Raw genomic sequence first — 23,147 nt, 5'->3', positions numbered from 1 at the left:
AAAGCTTCTAATTCCATACCCCTGCGTGCATTCGAAGACGACGACGCCAAAAAATCCCAACCAGAACGGAGCAGATGGACCTCGTCATGACCAGGGAGGATTAGAACTACGGTGTACGTTTCGTTGGAACAAAGCATTTTTGCGCCGTAGCCGTGTAGAAATTGATAGCCGTTTTGTCGTCATTTTTGCGCTGAGACAAGATTATATCTTTAACACTCTCCTCTATCCAAGAGTGCTAGTATACCTCATACTCTGAGACCTTAAAGCGACTTGATCTCCCGTGCCTAGCAAGCCGGAGACAGGACTTATGTACTGAATTCGCTATTAAAGTGGAGAAGTCCGCACGCTTCTGCTCTTGGATGCCCCCTACCCACGGCCAACAGCACGGCAGGAACCTGCGCAACTCTGCCCGGTACCAGCAACCCTCTGGATCAAAGCCTTACAGGACGAGCGCCATTCCTGCCATTGTTGAACTGCTCAATGAACTCTAAACAAACATGACTCTATGTATATGTATAATATGTATTCATGATATTGCCACGGTTTAGATGTCAATGATTCTAGACCATCTAGTGACCGTATCTTTTGGGCTGTAATTTTGTTGCGTCCATTTCGGTGCCCATGAGGCCACTGTGATACTACATATGTGAAGCGCTGTTTTAAAAATCGATTTTTAATCAAGTATTATCGTTGAGAGTTTTATAATGCAATCACAATGTCATGGTATGTCACCAAAGGCGATTGCGATGTGTGAAAATGTTCCTTTTACCGACCGTGTAAGCATCCTCGTAATTCAGCCTCCCCAGGGGCTGCCAGGAGGATTGTAATCTTGTTGTTCGTTTCTGAATAAAAACCAGTCTACTACTACTACTAGTATAAACATCAGCTGCTTTACGAACGTAATTAGCGGCAAGATAATTGAGATAATAAGAGTATTGTCCGCTCGGAAAACGGTAACACCGCCACAAAACGCCGCAGGTCTCGATGCCACGGGCGGTCCTTTAGAATTGCAATATTTCCGTTTCAACAGGGATAGAGAGGAAAAATAACATGTATAGCATATGCGAAAGAAAAAAAGAAAAAAATCCAGATATATGTTTAAGAAATTAAAATACCTTTAATGTCATTTGAAAAGTACACAACAGAAATGGTATCAACAAAGACTCACAGCCACACCGGTATGTTAAAATAGATTATAAAATTTAGTGACTCATAATTAGAAGACAAATTGTAGTTAACTTTTAAAAGATATGTCAATCAATGGTGTATCAAACTACAAGGCAAGAAAGCACCCACCTCGGAACCCATTTCTTTTTCTTATCTCACTGGGACCGCGACACGTTGGTGACCTCGCTGCGACCAAGCGACTCGACAGCGCGCTCAACGGATTTGATTGTTAAAAGAAGAATAGTTTTACGCTTTGTGTGTTTTGTTGTATTTTCAGTAATACGTGTAAGTTTTGCATGATATTCCCATTATTAATTCAAGGGTAACACGAATCCAATTTAGGACGCAGCGAGGTCGCCAGCGTGTCGCGGGTCCAGTGAGAGGGGGGCTTTTCTCTTTCGTTATCGCACTCGTTTTCGTTAATTGACTACAGTCTTAGTCTACAGGGACTTTTCCATTAATATCATTACAATTTTGTGGTCTACTGGTTAGGGTTGCCATTAGTGTTAGGTCTCAGATCATAAATATTTTATCAGGCATGGTAAAGCGATAACACAGTTAAGAATTAGTAGCCATAGATTGAATATAGGAACAGGTAGATATTCTAATGTAGCTCCCGACCAAAGGTTTTGCCCATTCTGTCCAAATCGAATTGGAGATGAGTTTCACTTCATTATGGAATGCACTAAATATGATGCTCTATGCGATAAGTTATTCACCTCTCTCAATTCAAGTACTTCAGATTTTAAGACACTCAATGCCACAGATAGATTTGACTATATCTTTAGATGCAACAGCTCATACAGTGTTAAAATAGGCAAATATAGAAAATATTTTTTTGTTATTAGAAAAATAATAATACTCAAAATTAGCCCAACTTGAATCATGTAAAACCTAAGAAAGTAATTTTGTTGCAGTGAATAGTTTTATTCCATACTTATGTATTGTTCTATGTTTACTGTTGTTGCCAGTAATAAAATGATAAAAAATACTGTTGTTGCCATAGTTTGTACCTGCTACAATAGTCGCGCAATAAAGTTATTCTATCTAGAATTCGTCTTCCACCATTTATCTACCACTGCGTATCACAAAACTATAGGGATATAATTTTGACCACTTTGTACCGTTTGACAGAGAATATGTGCATCGGACTAATGGAGCACTCACTCATTTTGACTCACCTCTACGAAATGAGTCGTGTACTTCACTTTATAGAATATAATGTATTCCAAGTACATTTTTGGGAACCGTAGCATAATGCTAGGGTCACATTTCCAACCCAGGGCCTAGGGCCCGGCCGGGCAGTCTTTGGGAACGAAAACTATGATAGAAAGACAATAAAACACAAAACTTTTGAAAAAATATTCCTTACCATACGTTATGTATATCCTCGATATGCGTTTGTTATGCTTTGTTTTCTCAAACAGCCCGTTTAGGAAATATGACCGTAGCATAAATTAACTGTCAGGGCACCCAGACTGAATCACATAATTCGTCGTATACATGTATAATGCACCAGCCTATTATTGTCAACTTCAACCTTTGTTAAAAATAGTTATAAAAATGTGTCAATGATATTTGACTGAGCTTACATTATAGCCATCAAGATACCCATACCTTACATTGGCAATACTAGGACACAGCGTAAGAAATTATACCCCTATTTAAGTGTTTAATGTTAAATATTTCGTTGAAGAATAATTCAACACGGACGTTTTTCTACTTCTCAGAGACGAGTTATTGTAGCGTCGTGAGGCACAACTCCGGCAGCAGCCCCGTTCCCCAACACTTCCGGGTCACCTTTACCTTTGCCCTTGTTGACCCGGTAGTTCTTATAGATGGACATGACCTCCTGCACCAGCGGCACGATGATGACGAAAGCAGCGGCCAGGAAGGCCCAGGTCTGGGACACGTTCACCCAGTGTTGGAACTCAACTCCGTTCATAACTCCCACCTGATACAACAATATAAACACTTATTAATTACAGAAGAGAATAACAACAGCAACTATACAAAGACACTCACTTTCACCCTAATGTTTTAGCTCTTTGCAGTTTTGACAGGTACAGAAAAATATAAACAAGAGTCATAAGGCTGGAACATATTTTCCTGTCTTATACCGATAACGCAATAAACTCTGTCCAGATGGCCCACTTTTTATTCAAAGATCTCAAAGGAGCCTGCATGATCTACTTTCTACCACTATCTTTCTCGAAGTACGCATGCCCGAAAATTGCATGGCTGTAGACTGCGACAAAACAACAGTACACCATTTGGCTCGCACCTGTAGCGTAGTCAAAAAAACAGTGGAGTCCTTTTACTGTTTGAATGAGTTAGTACCGACCTGGACTGAAAAGAATACGACGGAAATTGTGCTTACCCCCAACATGCCTGCAGGCCATATGATGACCAGAACGAGGCTCAGTCCTATCCCAGCAATCAACGCGGTCATCCGGGGTCTTCGGCAGAAGCGGCGGATCTCCTCGAAGGACGGACGGTCGTTCAGTTTGTTGGCTGACGTCATCTTGTATGCGTTCTATTAATATAGGAATCAAAGAGTTCTTCACTTCGTCATGGTATCAAGGACGACAAAAGTAGACTGATGTATACGATGCAGAAACGACTAGTGCATGTTTGTAAGAAAATATATTGCAGGCGCGCTGGTAAAGTGATCTACCAGTAAATACTGTATTTGCTTCAACTTGTGGAATATGTGCATAACTAATAACCTAGTATGTAGATAGCAAAGTTTTTTCAACACCGCGTTTTTTCCTCCCATTCTTTTATCATCTTTTTGCTTGGCTTGGTTACAGGCCTAGGTGATACTAAAGAACAGAACATGGATTTATCTTGCTATGTGGAATACACACGTTTGGACATACTAATTAACGGGCACTGCAAAATTAATGCAAGCGTGCGGAAAATAAAAGTTGGGCCCCCAAAATATGTCTTTATTATGACATCTCAGTAGAAGTCAGGAGTGTTTTGAAAATGACTGAACTTACGAAATATGGTATGCAAAACGATAAATTCTTGTTTTTTATTTTATTTTCTCTTGCAGGACTTCATTCAGGCTTAGTTGGAAATACAGTTTGTGCATTTTTTTTACAATTTACGTTTTTTTTTCTCATTTTGTAGCTTTCTTTGTACGATTCACAGTGTGGTCGCAATCAAACAAAAAATGGACGAAAACTGATGCTGGAGGATGTCATCCATATAATATTGATCAAGTGAACGTGGCCTTCCGGTCTCATGCCTGAATTACTCCGCGTGTGGACAAAGAGTGCGCGCTAAAAAAAAGGATTGGGCCCCAAAGGCAGGTGTTTAAGTCGATCATAAATTGCCTTTGATCGATCCCACTTGATATACAAAGGGTTTGAGGTGAAAGCTTGTTTATGTCTGACAGGATAAAGCAGGAAAGTTTCGGCATCCAAGCGATTGTCCTACGTACACGCTTTTTTTATCTGAGTACTGCGGTTGGGCTTTCTCAGCACCAGAGTGCCTATTGCGGCTGGTAGGTAATTTCAGTTTTAAATGCCATCAGATATCGCTCCCCAGGTTATATGTTGATGACATTTTTGCGTTTCGGCGCCTTCGCGCCGGAACGCAATGTCCTGGCTTTTACCTTCGATGCATGCATAGCGCATGCAGGATGCTTCGATGCATGCTGCAGGCATGCTGTTTGGTTCAACACTGTGTCGCACACCAGAAGACCTTATATGGCAATACGTTCCCAAATCCTTGTATAGCCGTTGCCTTATATGGCAAGGGAGCACGAAAAGGCAGGCAGGCTAGATTTGCATGACACACAGGAGGGCGACCGCATGTAACTGCTACAACTGTTCGGAAATATTATTGCATTGTGGCTTCGGACTTTGATATCCTGAAAAATGACCATATTACATCTATTCCACAAGATTGCAGAAGAAAAAAATGATTTCGTCAAGAAAACGACCAAAAATCGACATAAATGATACCATATAGTGAGGTTATAGCATTACGTACAGAGAGACCAGTTACGTACCGCAGCTTAGCCCATCTGTCAACGCGAAGCACTTTGGACCTAGAAGATCCGGGTTCGTGTCCGTGCATGGATTTTTTTTTTCTTTTTAGATATTGAATATCAAAAATATATATTGATATTATATTAGTCTATCAATATCATATTTATGAATATCATTTTTTTCATTTTTTTCATTAATAAATAAAGAAATATTTTATATTTGTTATTTTTAAATATTCATTTAATATATACAAGGCCTTTGTCTTATGAACAGGACTTCATAGATTCCAAACCCGGCATTCGAATTTTTCTGTTCATTGTTATGGAAAATACCGTGCAGCGGCTCCTATGCGCGGTAAGATGATTCTTGCAAAACACTCGCCACTAAACTTCTATCCCCGATGTAAACAGAGGCTCTTGATGTTGTTTGCAAAACAGCGATCCTTTGTTACAGTAGCAAATGCTCCATTGTTCAGTATCGACTTCATTCAGACAACACGGACGTGGAAAGTGGCGCCGCTCGGCACAAAACTATGGGAATTTTCATGAATTTTAGCAAAATTACCCAGGAAAATAAGGAAGAAATGTTGTAAATGCGGAAACCAGAATAATACGGATGAGGTAGCTGTTGATTTGTTTGACATTTGGTAGTCATTTTAGATAGAACCTTAGCTGTTATGAACTTCTATTTCACTTAATTACCATAGTGCTGATGATTCAATTGTGCTTTTTCAAATTTTATGTTTTATTGCGTGCCATGTACATAATTACATTGATAGCTTTTATAATGAGCCTATTGTACATTTTACAAATAAGTACAAGTTGTAGGCCAAGACCAGCTTTTTCAAAAGCACTTAAGTTAAGTGACGTAACTTCAAAATTGCTTTCCCCAATCTGCCTTTCTCTATTAAAACAGTACTCATTTCCCAAAATGACAATTTTTCTTATAGACTGAACAGCCCTTGAGTGACTTTCTCTGGCAGATTTTACTTCAAGTAAAGGGAAAAGACAATTCACACTCATAAACGTAGCCGAAACGCCAGCTTTTTTGAAAAGCTCTTGTTTTCATTGTCCAAAGAACGTGTGTGCTTGCAAAAGAAAGTAAAACATCTCCGGAAACGCTGCTTTTTGAGGGGGAATTACGGCCATGAAAGGTTCGTATTTAAACGTTATATCCAATGGGATGGCCTAATATAATTGCCGTGTGAGACCTCACTAACCTGGTAGGTGGGTCCCCATGGCTTCAGCGGGTTGTCCACGCGCCGGGTCTTCTCCCACTCTTTCATCAGCTCCTCGCTCGGCTTGTGGAAACTCTGCACGACGCTGACGACAGCACAGATCGCGCCGCCCGACAGGATGCTGACCAGGTTACCGACGATCATGCTCACTTGGTCTCCTAAAGAAAAACAAACTACCGTTAAAATATCCTATTCATATCAGTCATTCACCTGCTAAGATAGTTATAAATCTATCTATCATCATCGTCGCCATGATGATGATGATGATAAACGAGATAAAAGGTAAAAGTAGTCCTGTAGCCTGTTTGCAATGAGGCCGTAGGGGTAGTGGGTTCTTATCCACTGTGTAAAGCACAAGGTATCGTCTACTGTTGGAAGGCAGAGCCCATTCATCTCTTTCCATCGCCTTTTACTTCCCCAACCGAAGTCAGGTACCCAGTTTTACACCTGCTACATCCGCTAGCATAGCCACTTGGCCGTTCGACGACATAAAAAGATAATAAGTAGTGACATAAAACTTTAACTTGAACAAAAAATGGCACCAACGTCTTGTCACTTTCAAGAACACACTGTCAGCTAGCAATACCTCATTGTGCTTTCCGCAGATGACTATTGTTTGGAATGAAATCTTTAACATATGCAGATGAGGAAAGATACAAAGTACTTGTAATCCTCATACCTCCAGACAATATTCTGACGCTGTTAGTATGGATGGATTTGGCCAGGTATATTGTAAAAAGGTGAACTTAAATCTTCTTTTTTTTTACCAGTTCATAAACCTATAGTTACATTGTAAGAGTGTGAAAGCCATTCCTGTGGCTGTAGTTTGATATGTTCTTTTCTTTGCTTTTGGACACTACAACTTCCCTAAGTACATCATTCCGACTATCTATGTCTTACCGCTATTTTTGATGAAGTTCCCGCCTCCGAGTCCACCCGGGAAGCTGGCGGCGGTCCCCAGCCAGCAAATTACCGCCAGCGTGCTGCCGACGGTGGCCCCGGCGATCATCCCTGCCGCCGTGGCGCGCGCCCAGAACAGCGCCATACCGATAGGGATGACAGCGGCTCCGATCAGCACACCCATGAACAGGTACAACCAACCCAGGTTCAGTCCTGTGGAAAACACACTTAACACTGCAACTACGATCAGCACACCCATCGACAGATATAACCATCCCAGGTTCAACCCTGCATGGGAAAAACGCAGCAGTTGGGACACTGAAATACTGGCATGATTTGGAGCCTTCCGTGTGTTTAGGCACCAGTCAATGGCCATGTTACCCCTCCCCTTGGTAAGGCTTGTGAAAACACCTAATAACTCTGGCCATGACAATGCCTTATAATATCGAGAGTCTTGTTCCAAATATTGATAAAAGAAAACAACAAACAAACCTGCTGCGTCAGCAAGCAGCACAAGAGGGACCGTCGCCACGGTGACCACCACGATGTAGATGTTCTTCTTTCCCAGCAGCATTTCCAAGTAGTTCCGGTAGGCGGCGTGCGTGAGACATGTGTACTGGTGGAAGTCGGCGGACTGAGCTCGCGCCTGGTCCTCGTCGTGGCACTTGGTGCAGGAGGAGATGGGATGACAAAGGCACTTCTGATCCTCACTTAAAGGGTTCTCTCTCTTGTTCCCGCAAAGAACGCAGTCTTCTTCTTCAAGGTCCTATAAGGGAAGAAGCAAACTGATGGCTATCTATATATCTATCTACTGTAAATGCATTTAAGTTCGCGTGTTTTTTAATTTATTTCGCGGTAAGGAGGAAATGGAGAGTTCGCGGTGGTTTGAAGTTTGCGTTTGAAACATAAGTAGCGCTACAGTCATAGGTGGGCAAAATTTCGCTCTGGTTTTGATTAAGTTCGCGCTGAAAAGTTAACTGCGAAAACTGCAAACATCACTGCGAACATTTCTGCATTTACAGTATTTAATCTAGTTAAGCTATCCAATCTAGCTAATGTATCTATCCATCCATCCATCCATCTATCTAGCCATCTATCCCTCCCTCTATATATCTATATATCTATCTACCTACTATCTATATATTGTCTCTATTTTCATATATTTGAATATCTCTCTCTGTCTCATTCAACAACTGTTACAAGAGTTTTCACACATTTTTGGTTGTCTGTTAAGACCGCAATTTCTTAGAAAAGGAAGAAAAATTATAATGGAACTATTTTTATGACGTAAAGATTTAAATGGGAAAGTCTTGAAAGCAAACACAAACAGCAATGGTTAAATAATCTTCTCCGAGTTCTCGGCGAAGATAAGAAAGAATGTAAGGGAAACAGAAAGATCCTTAGGTCAATGGACTGATCGATGAACATCAAAAGTCCATAGACTGCCAGGACGGTAAATCCGCACTCAGTATACATGAACTCCAAACGAGACATAGAGTCACTAACGGCCCGATCTCGGACATTATGGAAATCATAGACCAAGAATCAGGGAAGGGCCACTGAATAGGAAGCCCACATCCAGTTGGAACTTACTAGGACGAACCGTACCGAAGGTTGGGAGCTGCCCAAGTCCTAATTACGCTCCGCAAGGACGCGGGGGAGGCAGGAAGATCTTCACAAGTCTCGACCTATAGTCTTGTAATCTCGCGAGACTAGGTCACTCCGTGATCAAGATGTACAATAGACACCGAGAATTTAGAGTATATGTATGTTTTACATTTTAGACCCAAGGTCTTATGCTACATGCTTTAGAAAATTACTTTATCGTAGTGATTCTGGCATTCCACATGCGCCTGTTTCTTGCTTGCCTAGCTAAGTGTTCAAAAGGTAAGTGTTCACAATCCATCAGCAGGGAGCCTTCAGGCGGGTTGTCTCCGCCGCACACGTAGGCTTTCAGGGTGCGCCTGACCAGTCTGGAGGGGTCCATGCGGAGAATGTGGCCCAGGTACCGGAGTCTCCTACGGCGGATGGCTGACATCAGGTTGTAGTCTGGGTTTGTTGCTGTGTCCCGAAAGTGTTTCTTAGTGATCACGTGTAGACATCTGCTGTTGAAACCGTTGACCATTCTTGTGACGTCCTGCGTCATGTCCCATGCTTCACAGCTATGCGTGAGGGTTGAACAGACAGAAGATTTGTACAAACGTATCTTCATTGCATGCGGAAGTCTGTGGTCCCTCCATATATGTTGTAGGGAGCTGAAGCGGGATTGTGCAATGTCCATTCTGTATTTTACATCTACTTTCTGGTCACCATCACATTGCATGCGGCTTCCAAGATAGTCAAATGTGTGGACGTTTTCTAGTTGTTGGCCTTGTAGGGTGACGTGGCCACGTTCCTTTTCCTTTGCAACTCTCTTCTGGCGCTGTACTTCCTTGTCCGCGAGGCTACCGGCACGTGACCGGGTGTTGGCGGTGGAGGGGTGATGTAGGCACCAGCGACTCCGGTGAATGGCTAGGCCTCTTTTTGTTGGAAAATCTCTTGTGCAATCTGGGCATTTGTGTTTTAGGTTCAAGGCAGCTACCTCGGCCTCTGTCGTCGTTGATACACGGTCTTTACGGTGTATGTGCATGGCTTTTGTTTTTGGGACTGATATTTCCATGGCAGCATCGTCCCTGGAGCCACTGGCTATTGCAGAAATGCAAGGGAGGCGAAACCAGCAGTTGTCACCTTCATCGATTATGCTGCTGCGTTTGACACTGAAAGCCAACTCTTCCTCGACGAAGCGCTCAGTTCAGCTGGTGCATCTCTCAAGGTGCGCAGAATCATCCAAGCCATATTCGGCGTGGCCACTGGATGCGTCCGTGTAACAAGCCCTAGCGGAAACCAAGAGCTCTCAGAGCCGTTTGAAATCTCACGAGGTGTCCTGCAAGGAGATATATTCTCTCCAGTCGCCTTTATCATTGGACTCATGCGTATATATATTTTCGAACTACATGACAGTCCCACCTCCGGTGTAACGGTCGGCAGCCCACCTTACCAAGTAACCATCAGCCGTCTGGAGTACGCTGACGACGCAGGTCTGATGGACGAAAGTGTTCAAGAGGCCTCCGAACGCAGAATTTAGAGGTACATGTTTTCTTCCCTTTTAAGTCACTGATTGAAGAATATTCTAGTAACCTAACAAAAAACTAGAGTTAAGTATTTGTGCTACATATACTTCAGGTTTGCTATGTTAGTTAAGCGATAACAGGGTCTTTTTATAAATATGAATTGGTATTTTTTCTTTAATTTGAGTTGAATGTGTGATAGCTGTGTGCCGATTCGTTAATAATAGAGAGAACGCTAGCGGCCCCCCAAAACAACCCTCCTAATGAAATGGTATGACTACCCTGCCACGTCACAGAATCAAGATGACGGCCACCACGCATGCCAACGAAACCAGCAAAGGTTTTGCTACGCAAACCTGTAAAAATATTTCACCCTCACCCTTCGAAAGGGGCAGATGTAGTCCTTGTAGATGTCGTAAACGATGATGGACGTCACTGCGATGACCTCGGCTGACCCCGTGGACATGACCGCCATCAGCAGCATCAGCAGGAGGATGGCCTGGCCCGTGTGGCCCATCAGCTGGTTCACCACCACGGAGGCTACCAGTCCTGGGAACGAGAGTCAGACACGATGTGACACGTGACCTGTGTGACCCTTGACTTTCAGGTCATGTGACTTACCAATTCAGAGCTGAAGAAAGATGGCGGATGCCGTCTGAAAGTTTCTCAACAAGCAATCTTTTGTCGTGAGGTCCTTATTTGCATAATAGATGGGAATCATTTATGATATGCCACTCAAAAAGGTTAACATCAGTCAGCGAAGGTACGGGGTCGTGGAACTCTAGTTCATCTTGTATTTGTATGCATTTTGAATTTACCGTGCTTTTATTCTTGTTCTATGTTTTTAAGGAGAGGGCTTGACACAAACACATGTGCTTTCTGCCAAAATCCTCAAAAAGAATACGTGAATAAGATAAATTCCCCCACCTTTGTCCACGTCCTCCGCTGAAAGCAGCGCCTCTCCGTTGACGGTACCGAGTGACACGTAGGCCAACCCTACGGTGGTGGCCATGGAGAAGGGGATGGCGAACCACGCCAGCCCGCCGGAGATGAACCCCCATACACCCTGCAGACGACAAGGGAAAATCACGGTGCTTAATATGTATCGCAAGGAAGCAAAAACATGCCAAGGTGCCCTAAGGTGGTACGGTGGTCATGTAGTCAGGGTCGTTGAGCCTAGAGGTACTGAATTCGAATCCCGGACAGGTTCCAATGTTGTGCTCTTGGGAAAAGAACTATGGCGTGATGACGGTGCTTTGTCAACATGCCTGGTCGCAGAAGACGGATCCGGAGTTATTTTGGTGACGGTCGGCTTTTCTTTAGCTTACCAATACATGTGATGGGTTATTTAACGTTTTACTAATTATCATACCAGGCTATGCCCTACCATCCATGTCGAAAAACACCTTACCTGAAAATGCCATGCGGCGATGGTGCTCTGACAACAGCCCTGTGCGCAGAAGAGTACTCCGTAGTTGTCAATCATTTTGAAGACGATAGGCTTCACTTACCGATGCCTGTGGTGGGTTGTTTAACGGTTTTGCTAATCATTATACTAGTACTAGGCTACGGTTTATGTTGAAAAACAAATCACCCGTAAAAGCCGTGCGGCGATGGTGCTCTGACAACAGCTCTGCGCGCAGAAGAGTACTCCGTAGTTGTCAATCATTTTGAAGACGATAGGCTTCACTTACCGATGCCTGTGGTGGGTTGTTTAACGGTTTTGCTAATCATTATACTAGTACTAGGCTATGTTGTAAAACACATTACCTGTAAAGGCCGTGCAGCGATGGTGCTCTGCCAATAGGCCTGGTCGCAGAAGACGGCGCCGAAGTTGCCGATGATGTTGATGACGCCGAACATGAGGCCTCCCGAGGAGAAGAAGGTGAGGTAACTCTGCTCTCTGTTGCCGGTCGGGCCGCTGCTGCACGTCAGCAGGTCGTACACAGCGTTTGCGCTACCCAGAGGGTTCTGCGTGGCGTCTTCACCCACCAGATACACCTGTAGAATGATGGTAATGATAATGATAATGTTTTTTATTGGTAAGAAATTACCGTGCAATGGCAGCCTTTCTAGTGCTGAATTGATGCAGGGTTTACAAGGTTCAAGTAATACACTACCGATACATATTTGCTCCACAACTGCATTTTGTGGAGCCATTTGGCGCCATTGACCTCAATGCAAACTCCCCAACCGAAGTCAGGTACCCATTCACGGGTGGAGTGAGGGTAGTCATGTAAAGCGCCTTTCCCATTGTCACAGGAGCGGTGACGTGACATAATTTGAACCCGGGACCACTTGGTTCTGAGACGAACGCTCTGTCGTTACGCCACACGACCCCACATGTCCCCATGACTATGCATGATGTACAAAATGACTAAGCCGGAAGTCGGTACCGACCCCTGAAAGTTGATGCCAACTTCCGACGAACTTTGACCCAGTGTTGACGTCGCACGCACGAAATCACGGTTTGCAGTATAGCATTTGGGTCAGATAGCTGATGAAGACCGGTCGAAAATTCCGGTAAGTCTTCTTTTCCTTTTAGCTGGAGAATAGTTTAGATATTCATTATGTAATTTACCAATTCAGTTTAACCTTTATGCTAAAATGACTTATTAGCCTGGTGGACCTATCGACTACTTGGTATCTAATACCAGTTCAGAAAAGAACAAGAAATACTCGTACCTACTTAAATACCAGGGTTATCGACCCAAACTTTTGAGGGGTTCAAAACTTCCTCTAGAACTATCATAGAGTGGGACTTGTTACCAAATACTGTAGAAGCACCCTCGGTTGATTGATTTAAACAGCGCTGACAGTTAGATGTGTAAAGGTTAGATGAGACAGGTCGTTCGGTGTTATATAACTAGCTGCTTTCGCGCCGCGTGCCTGCAAAGCTAATGTGTTACGCCAGAGAGCGGTCATACCGATTACATAGTTACAGATACAGATCTGGAATGAAAATAATACTATACCTCTTTCGTAAAGCGCTACAAATTGAAAACGTCTGTTATATAACTAAAGGGCTTTGCAAACAAGTTCCTTTTGTCCGACCTTTCCAAAACCATTAGAAGCTAACTAATAAAGTAATTCTTTAAATCAATTACCTTTGACAGGATGACGATCAAGACGGTGAAGATCAAAGCGGTGTTGAAGTAGGAGACATAGAAGGTCGCTCCCAGTCCACCAATCAGCGTGTACGAACCTGGGGAAGAAGACACAGTCCAACCGTATACATATAAGCCTCTGTTGATTCAATTAACTCAAAAATTGGCGATACTGTTACATTTTTATCGAAAATAGAGATTTTCTCGGAATTTCTTTCGTTATTGTATTAGAATTAGAACCTTTTGGGATATCTATATCACTGCAAATCTTTGCCACGACATATTGCTAATTTTTCCCACCAAAGAGCACACAGTAAACAAAAATAGATAAGCAAATAAATAAATAAACAATATACAATATACAACAGCTTTAGAGATTACATCTAATAGTATCAGCTGTTTCAGAAAATTTTACAAGATTTCAATTTACTAAATGCACTTTATGTGAACTTCTGATTTAGCAGGAATACTAACTACTAACACTGGCACATTACACAGACCATAGACCGGTATATAGCCTTCAGAGTAGGCCTTGCAAGAGCTTACCGATAACAACTGCCAGGCATATGGCTGCGGTCTCCGTGCTGAGGCCGTTGACGAGGGCCGTGATCGAGGCTATACCTCCTAGCAGGAGCATCCCAGTCACTAGCACGTTGGTCAGCAGCGCGAACACACAAAACACTACGTGGGCCTTCGAACCAAACCTGGCTTTTATGACCTAAAAACAAACAAACAAACAAACAAACAAAAATCAACAAAAGTGGTGACAGTAGACATCTCAGTCACTAGCACATTGGTCAGGAGTGCTCCTGGACCGGGAGAAGAGGAAACACGATTTTAAAGGTTCTCTCGGCTGTCAGGTGAAGTGTAGCTTTAGAATATGTGTGTGGGTACACACTATACAGTATGAACCAATGCGAATAGATAACATGGCTGAAATCATTGTGACGTAAACAGATGTGACGTATAGCTATTAAAGACCCCAGTAAAACTATATAAATACGGGATAATGTAAACTATAGCCTTCAGTATGCGCCTGGCAGCCGTACAGTGCACATCAGTGGAGGCCTGGCTGAGAAAGTTTACCATGCACAAGTTACTCTTCAAGTCATGTTTGAAATCTATAGATAACATATAAGAATTTGAAGTATGGCTACACATAAAGAAGTTAGCTTGAAGGACAGTTAGCCAAGAAATAAAGTAATGACAACACTGGCTTACAATTTAGTTTGAGACATTGGCTAGCAGTTATATGTACTGTTCTACAGAGCCCTATTCTATGCTGGTTTACCGTTACAACAACAAGAAGACGCAAAAATCCCAAGTCATATTTCTAAACACACAACTACCTAGGCTAATGTTGGGAAGACATTGGAAATTTATATCCATTTAGACACTCTAACACAACGTTGACAGGGTCGATTTGAAAGTTTGAAAATTTGAAAAAGGTTGACTTCACCAAAACTGAAAGTTGTAGATAGCATTGTCTTGATTATCCAAGGGATCTTATCTGATTGAAGCTTCCTTGGATTATGTGACTTTTTGATAGATATCTGGGCCATTCTGCATGGTTTGATACTGTTCATAGAAAAACCAGTACAGAAAAAAGTTTGAATTCTCTGACAGTTATCATGGTAATCTGTCCCTGCTATTGTCCCAGGCTGGCAGACATCTAATCCTTTTATGAATTTATGTGGTTATGGGGGATTAATCCAGCCCTCAACCTGCTGGGCAACTCACAGTAGGAGCACTCCTTTTACGACTTACCCAGGGCAAGGTTTTGGTTCCTTTAACAAGAAAAATGGCGATATCAATATGACGTAAACTGCAGATGTGGCGTAAACAGAAAGAAAACAAAAACAAAAACAAAGGGAAACAAATTTGCAATCTAAAACTTAAAAAAATGGTAAAGGAAAGGACGTTTTGTACCTGCAGGTACGTCTTAGCTCCTGGCGCCTTCATCTTCATCTCGATAGACAAGATAGCGAAGACGATGATCTGCACGGAGGCGCCGGCGGCGTACCAGAACGGCCCGCTGATCCCGAACTGGAACAGAAAAGTAGGAATCATACAGATGAGGAACTTAAAATGGGTCGATCGATGTCATGTTTGCGTGTTTTGCATCTAGCCCCTCGGGGCACGAATGTACAATAAAGGTCTTCATTCATTCATTCATTCATTCATTCATTCATTCATACATTCATATATAAGCTAGTCTGCATTTAGCCAATACAAAATCAAGAAAGCATTATGAGACGGATCGGAAAGCATGAAAAAAATCATAATCATCAGAGCTTTACACCCTCAACTGAGACGGGGGGCGCCATAGACTTTCTGCAACTTATGCTCACTGTGTTCTATCTGCATAACGTGGCGTCAAAGAAGCAGTGAATCGCTCATTCTTTGTTAAAACTTGAGTCGATCAGTTGAAAGTTTGGGTCGAAAAGTCCAGTTTTGTTTTGGCAAATAGAATTAAACCTTTATCAAGAATGACTTCTAAAAACACATATGATTTTCAACAGGAAAAAATAAACACATACCTTACTGGCCACCGTACATGACTGCAGTAGTGTGGCAGCCCAGGTCCACTGGGACACGATGGTTGTCGCCGTCAGACCCACCGAAACTTGACCCCCCGCGTCGAACGCCGTGTCCAAGTCGTCCTGGTCATGGTACACGTGCTTCCGAACCAGCGTGAAGGCGAGGGCTATCAGGCCTGAAAGTATCAAGGTCGCAGAACAGAGTATTAATGGGCGAGTAGTTCGGGTATAAAGTAGTGCGTCACATTGCTTGAAAAGGCTGTAGTTTTTTTTCTGGGCACGTTAGCGAGGCGGAAGCTAGAGGTATACGTCAGTTTTGAGTGTGTACTAGAGGATGACGATGTTTGTTCGGTTGACTTGGATTCGCGCCTGAATATGGTACCGCCCGATTACTGTGCGTCGGCTGCAGATGAGATGGGAGTCATATCAAAGTGGCTTTTAAAAGAGAACGAGCCAGCAAATTTAATATAAGCTCGTTTTCACATATTTTGTGGATGGAACCCTGAAGTCAATCATAGTAAAATCTTTCACCCTGATTGTGCACCCTACTATAAATTTTGAAGCATCGAAGCCTCTCACTTTGGGGTCCTTAACCTTGTAAATCCCTATGGGCGAAATACTGTGGTCTGCAACCTCAATGCTGGTTTTACTTTTAGTCGCGTTTGGGATCGTATTCTTGCCGCAAAAGCGCCACCTACTTCGGCTACTAATAGCGGTGAGAAGCCGTACTCCAGTCAGAAGCTCTGAGGAAGGTGTCTGACAGACACCGAAACGTCAGCAGGTGAGATTTACTGGTTGTGTAAAAATAATCTCAAATATCCCATGTTCTACCAACCTGATGAAACTATTTTCGGCTGGTTTAGTGTTTTTCGTCGCCCGAGAGTCTTAGACTGAGGCAACTCAACTAAAAAAATTGTGTCGAGCACTACATTGGGACCTGTCGGGGGTTCGAACTCAGTACCTCCATGTATCTTGACATGACTAAATCGCGCTGCTATAGTGCCCTTGGGGTGGGGGTCCCCAGAAAGTACGAAATGGAACGAAATGGAACGAAAGAGAACGAAATGGAACGAAATGGAACGAAATGGAACATATGTAACATTAGGAAATGAAATACCAGTAGATACCAAAATATAAGGAACGTTGTAACATTTACAGTAGACCGAAACAGGAAGCAAATACACAATATAACGTGTTTTATTTCTTGAATCTATTTGAAATAGAACGAAATTTTCTTGAATCTATTTGATAATGAAATAGAACGAAATTCGTTCCACTTCGTTCCATATCGTCCATTTCGCACTTTCTGGGGACCGCCCTTGGGGGTGGGGGTCATTAACCTCCACCAGAGAGATTATGTAAACACAGGCTGTATCTCCGGGATCTCAGCCTGGATACCATACCATCGGGAGCTCCCTGGTATATCTAAGGCGCTGGGAGTGATGCTTGCCAGACCACAGGGTGGGTTTACGGGCTTAACTTAATCAGGCCGCTTTATGGAAGCTAAGTAGGCAGGCTGACGGGTCGATATAGCAGACTGGGCCCGGTAAAACACTCCTAAGCCGACCCGTAGAGACTGGGACCAAGCTTCCATGTTCTGAGTCAACAAGAGTTCCGCGACCTCATATCTCCATGAACAATTCTATTTATGCAAATGACTTACACATTTACATAACATATGCTTATTCAACACCTTTATCTTACTTACACATGTTGCAATGTTGACAGTCCTATAGTTTTACAATTACATGGAGATAAATTTGGGTGTTTTTGCATTAATTATGCAAATGTGGAATTCATTTGCATAATTGGTATCTGTTGATGCTCCACTTTCCATAAACTACATATGTTACATGTATTTGAGTCTTAAAATCGAAAACACTGAAAATATAGATTTTCCTCATTAGCTATGCAAATTAAGTCACAATTAGCATAATTTGCACTTCATTGTGTACATCTCTGTCTAAGCTACCCGCATTCTAAATATCATGGAAATCCGTCGTTCCTTTTGTTCAGTTATTCTCCTTATAAGATTTTCACAATAACGCGCCTACAGTTCCAGAACAAGCTGCTAGGGAGCCCAAACCCACACAACTTCTTCATTACACTACAAGCTATCTGCCACCAAAAAATCAAGACCATAGCACGTCCAGGTCAAGAGATACGAAAATGGAATTTCTGCTGCAGTACCAAGGTCCCATACCAGGGGGCCCAAAATCGACCTTGGATTTCGGCTTCACAACACCTGCCCACATACCAAATATCATCGTAATCCATCAAGAGGTTCTTGAGTTATGCTGACTACAGTAGTCCGGAAACACAAACAGACAAACAGACAGACACACAGACACACCCAAAACTATATCTCCATTTTTCATGGAGATAATAACAATCCTAACCACAATTAATGCCGCAGAACACAGTGCACAATAGTAGTTCGGGTATGAAGTAGTGCGTCACATTGCTTGAAAGGGCCGTAGTTTTTCTTCTGTGCATGTTAGCGAGGCTGAAACTGTGGTGAATGGTAGAGAAATACGTCAGTTTTGAGACTGTACTAGTTGGATTACGATGTTTGTTCGGTCGGGCTGGATTCGCGCCTGAATATTGTTAACGCTCGACTACTTTGAGTCGGCTGCAGTACGGTGACCTCCGCTAGGCTTCAAATCAAAGTGGCTTTCAAAAGAGAACCAGCAGGTAAATTTAAGCTAGTTTTCACATATTTTGTGGATTGAACTCTGAAGTCAACCATATTAAAATCTTGCACCTTGATTGTGCGCCCTACCATAAATTTTGAAGCGTCGAAGCTTCTCACTTTTGGGTCCTTAACCATGTAAATCCCTGTAGGCGAAATACTGTTATCTGCGACCTTAATCGAACTCAGTACCTCAATGTTCTGGGTCCACAACCCCACAATGCCACTATGTCACCTATACCTCCATTGCCATGCATGTGTCCAGATTAAACAAACCACATCTGTTCTTAATCTGTCCCAGAAAGGTAGCAAATCAAGTATGAAATAGAGTCTGACTTCACACTGATTCCGATTGACCCGAGATAGAGACCCCCGTTCACCAACCGCTAAAGGTCATCAAGGGTCACTTGGCTGTCAATCATAGTTCTGTAATAGTTTTTGTCTCATTTGTCCCGAGGACGTTGCTATTTAACGTTTTGTGCAGTGACATTTTTTTTTGTAAACCACAAAGGCTCAAGCTTTGCCGCTGTCCGTAGATGACACTGTTTTTTGTGAGAGGGTGTGTATGTGTGTGTGTGTGTGGGGGGGGGGGGGGGGGGGTAACGTTAGCGAGCGATGTAACGTGGAGCGATAGGGGTCCTGATTTAATGAGGGTGCACAGATCGAGCGGACTAGCTCTCAAAATAAATAGAGAATTGTGTTTTCTTACTAGCCTGGTCTTCTCACGGTGTCTGTAGCAAGACGGTAGCTCAAACTACCACGTGATTGCTCAAACTGCCAACACGGGGATTAAAGATTACAAACTTTGAGATAAAGGTTAAGCCGATAGCTTTCTGAGTGTTGCATGATGTGTTTTTGAAAGCTTTGGAATGTATCGTAGAGCGTCAAGAGGTTTGCTGCCTCTAGCGTGATACTGTAAAAGGGAAAATGTTCACGGCGATTTTATGCGTTTCGATTAATTTCGCGCGAAAAATTGTCTGTATTCTGTCCGCCTACACCGTGAGAAGACATGGTAAAGAAACCACAATTCTTTATTTGTTTTGATAGCTAGTCCGCTCAGTCTGTGAGAAAGCGACAGAAGCAGACAGAGTGACTTGCTAGTGCCCGTCCAAAGGTAAAGCAGGCATCCTCAATTGAGGTTAGGCATGATGTTTTTTTTTCAAGTAGCTAGTGATAGTGCAATGCGGCTTTGCCACGGCTCGCGTTTTTGGCCAAGTACACCGGGTCACCCCTACTCTTCTCCATATTAATTAAAGTGTGTTGGGTTCTTTTACGTGCAGAGGTTTGACGCTTGAGGCTTACGCCCAAAGCTCCCTCATACACGGGGCCGCCGGCTTTACGTCACCATCCGAAATGACGAATGCAATCCCTTACCACGGCCGCGTGGCGCGTTGACCCGATCCCTCGATCTCGGAAGTTAAGCAACGCGCGGTCCGGACAGTGCTTGGATGGGGGACCAACAAAGGACGTCCGGATTGCTGTAGCCTCACGAAGCTTTCCACGAAATCGTCTTCCGGGAGGGACGTAAAACGGGGGTCCCGTGCTCGAGGAGGTGCCTCGAACACGTTAAACAGCCTCATTACCCTACACATTGGGTACCTGCCTGTGGCACTGGCTACAAATACACCTGATATTATTATTATTATTATTATTACCAACATATCCGAGCTCGAGTCGACCACTGAGGTTCGAAAGCGGGCCCTTCGGATCCACGGAATTTGATCCAGATGGCGAAGCAGCGAGGGTTGCGTTACCGCTTGCGCCACGGGGACATGTGCCCCTCCCCCCACCAAAAAGCAGTGTCATCTAAGGACAGCGGCCTTTGTGGTTTACCAAAAAAATGTCACTGCATAATCGTTTAAGAGACAACGTCCTCGGGACAAATGAGACAAAAACAATTACAGAACTATGATTGACAGCCAAGTGACCCTTGATGACCTATAGCGGTTGGTAAATGGGGGTCACTATCTCGGGTCAATCGGAATCAGTGTATGAAATCAAACTTGATTTACAACTTTTTACAGTATTACTCCTGAGCAAAAAATAAATAAAAAATCTAGCGTACAGCGTTTACGGGACGAGAAAATGCAGCACCCCCCTCTCCCTCTGTCTCACCGACAGTGGCCTGTCAAATTAACGGCGAAATTTATTCTTAAACCTGTCATGTTGTCTTCAAGTCGATCACGCCCGGTTCACGTGTAGACCGCATGATCGTTGACTTACCACATTTCAAGAGTCGTGCGAATTTTTCACCTATTTATCTACCTGAAATCTAATTGAAACATCGACCAATATCCCTAAAATAACACAGTTTACGACAATATTCCTACATACATCAAGTTTGTGACTGCGCTATCAAAAAGGAACTGATATGACTTACCGGCAAAAAGCCCGAAGCCGAGGGTCATGAGCACCGCCTCGCTCAGCAGCACCAGCGGGCGAAAGTCGCCTGTCCCACCGCCGGCGGTTCCGTTTCGTCCGGCGGTCCGATTACACCCTCCTCGAACCTCAGCCGCAAGACACATTATTAACAGTAACACCACGCCACACTTGACTGACATCTTGACTTATCAAACTGTACCTAAGCACAACCAGACGTAATTAATTCAGAAACACACGAGAGCCAGAACTTTTTCTCGCTACCGGCTCAGACACTGGCGAGGTACTGTGGCTGATGCAATCACTGATCTAAGACTGGGTCCAATAGATCGAGCCCGTAGCCCCGCCTACAATAGTCGGAATGTAGAAATGTAACCAAAAAAACACACAGACATGTTCAAATCTGGCGGGCCTGCCACCACTCTCCCATTGGTCTAACTAATAATTGCCATGCTATCATTGGTTGATAAATTGTGATGTGACCTTATGAGATACGGATAGTTAACACACGGTCCGGAACACCCGTATCAGGCCCAGGCATTACATAAAGTTTGTTACACAGAACACAGACAGGTTCACGACCCTGAAGGACACAAGTGACACCAATGTAAGAAATTCTTACATCAAAAACCACACTAGTACTGCAAGAACACCAGCTCGTCCACTCCGTAGAGACCCCAACACACGTGTACTGGCCAAAGGTCACAATTACAGTCATGCGCAGAGGGTCCATTTTCTTTCATAGAAATAGCCTTGTATAGCCTTGTTTTTAAAAGTATCTGTAGGAGGCCTCTTTTTTGGAAATGTTGGCGTTTTTGACAGGTAAGTGTTGTGGCTATTTCATTTAGTTAGAAAAACGTTGATTGAAGTGTCCGGTACACTTTGAAATAGGTGTAGTTTGGATGTGCTCATTTCTTGTGTAGGGGGATCAAAGGTCATCTCGCCATGTTTTGATAGAATTTCACCAGTTTGCGCCGGTGGAAAATCGGCGAAACTCATTAGATTGACACTTTAGAGGTCAGACTACGCTGCCAATGTGAGTTTTCCATGATCTAAACTTCAGGTAGGTGACTTTTGACAGCCTTTTTCTTATATGTTTACTATGAAGGTCTAGGGGCCGGTGAATGGTGGACTTCAGCCTACTGTATGCCAACAGTAATTCACGTATAAAGGGGCCTGATAACACACATAAGTCGCATACATTCCCAAGGGAAGGTGGAAAGACCAACACAGTGCCAAGTATGTGAAAATGAGTTCAGGTGTGCAGAGTACCTTAAGAGACACATGTTGGTACATTCAGAAGTAAGATCATTCTCGTGTGACACTTGTGGTAAAGCGTTCAAATCCAAGGATGCAATCTCGAAACACACAAAGATCCATTCCAATCGACGGGCAAATTTTGTATGCGAAAAATGTGGACACAAATTTGACAACGAGGAGGAGCTTCAAGCTCATGGGCCTGCCAATATTCAGAACACCAGTTGATTTCCTGATGTATTAGAAAAAAAATTGTGACATTACAAATTATGAATCATCAATATCACCGAGAGGGTTTTCAGATATTATTGCTAATATGTTTGAACAATCATAGATTAATGACTCAGTCAAAATAGTTCCAAATCGTTCAAAGAATTGAAAATGAAAGTTTTAACATGTTTGAATTCATCTATACATTTTGGAAATATCTCGAATTCAATTGCACAAATATCTCTCTATTTAGAACAATTTCTAAACATCTAGATCTATGTGATTGTTTCACTGTTGGAACATGTTTCATCATTTTCCAAATTGAAGATTTTGGTTATTGCCCCCATAAAAGTAGGTGCTAATCACGTTCTATAGCCTGTCTCTGTATATTTCCAGATTTCACACCTGGACACTGGTAACTCCTTTGTGTTACTTATCTCACATAGATTGTTACAACGGTTTTGAAAATGTTACAACAAAAGGCAACAAACACCCACACGGTAATGTGAAATCGACTCTCTTTATTCTGAATCAAAATCAGACATAT

At 43.0% G+C, this 23,147-nt stretch overlaps 1 protein-coding gene across 1 annotated transcript; it reads right to left on the bottom strand.

The window, feature by feature from the left end:
• Positions 1–2,832: 2,832 nt before the first annotated feature.
• On the bottom strand, positions 2,833–21,440 carry LOC136437467 (uncharacterized). Its single transcript, XM_066432089.1, has 13 exons — positions 21,135–21,440; positions 16,063–16,238; positions 15,452–15,568; positions 14,069–14,240; positions 13,523–13,620; positions 12,186–12,416; positions 11,343–11,481; positions 10,795–10,964; positions 7,801–8,074; positions 7,309–7,521; positions 6,391–6,566; positions 3,548–3,703; positions 2,833–3,121 (listed from the first exon to the last, which is right to left on the bottom strand). The coding sequence occupies exons 1-13, from the start codon at positions 21,313–21,315 to the stop codon at positions 2,894–2,896; spliced, it is 2,331 nt and encodes a 776-aa protein (XP_066288186.1). The 5' UTR covers positions 21,316–21,440; the 3' UTR covers positions 2,833–2,893.
• Positions 21,441–23,147: the final 1,707 nt, after the last annotated feature.

The sequence above is a fragment of the Branchiostoma lanceolatum genome, chromosome 6, assembly GCF_035083965.1.
Source record: "Branchiostoma lanceolatum isolate klBraLanc5 chromosome 6, klBraLanc5.hap2, whole genome shotgun sequence".
In the NCBI taxonomy this organism is placed as follows: Eukaryota; Metazoa; Chordata; class Leptocardii; order Amphioxiformes; family Branchiostomatidae; genus Branchiostoma; species Branchiostoma lanceolatum.
Note: the sequence above shows the minus strand (reverse complement) of the source record. Positions and strands in the feature narration are given on the sequence as shown.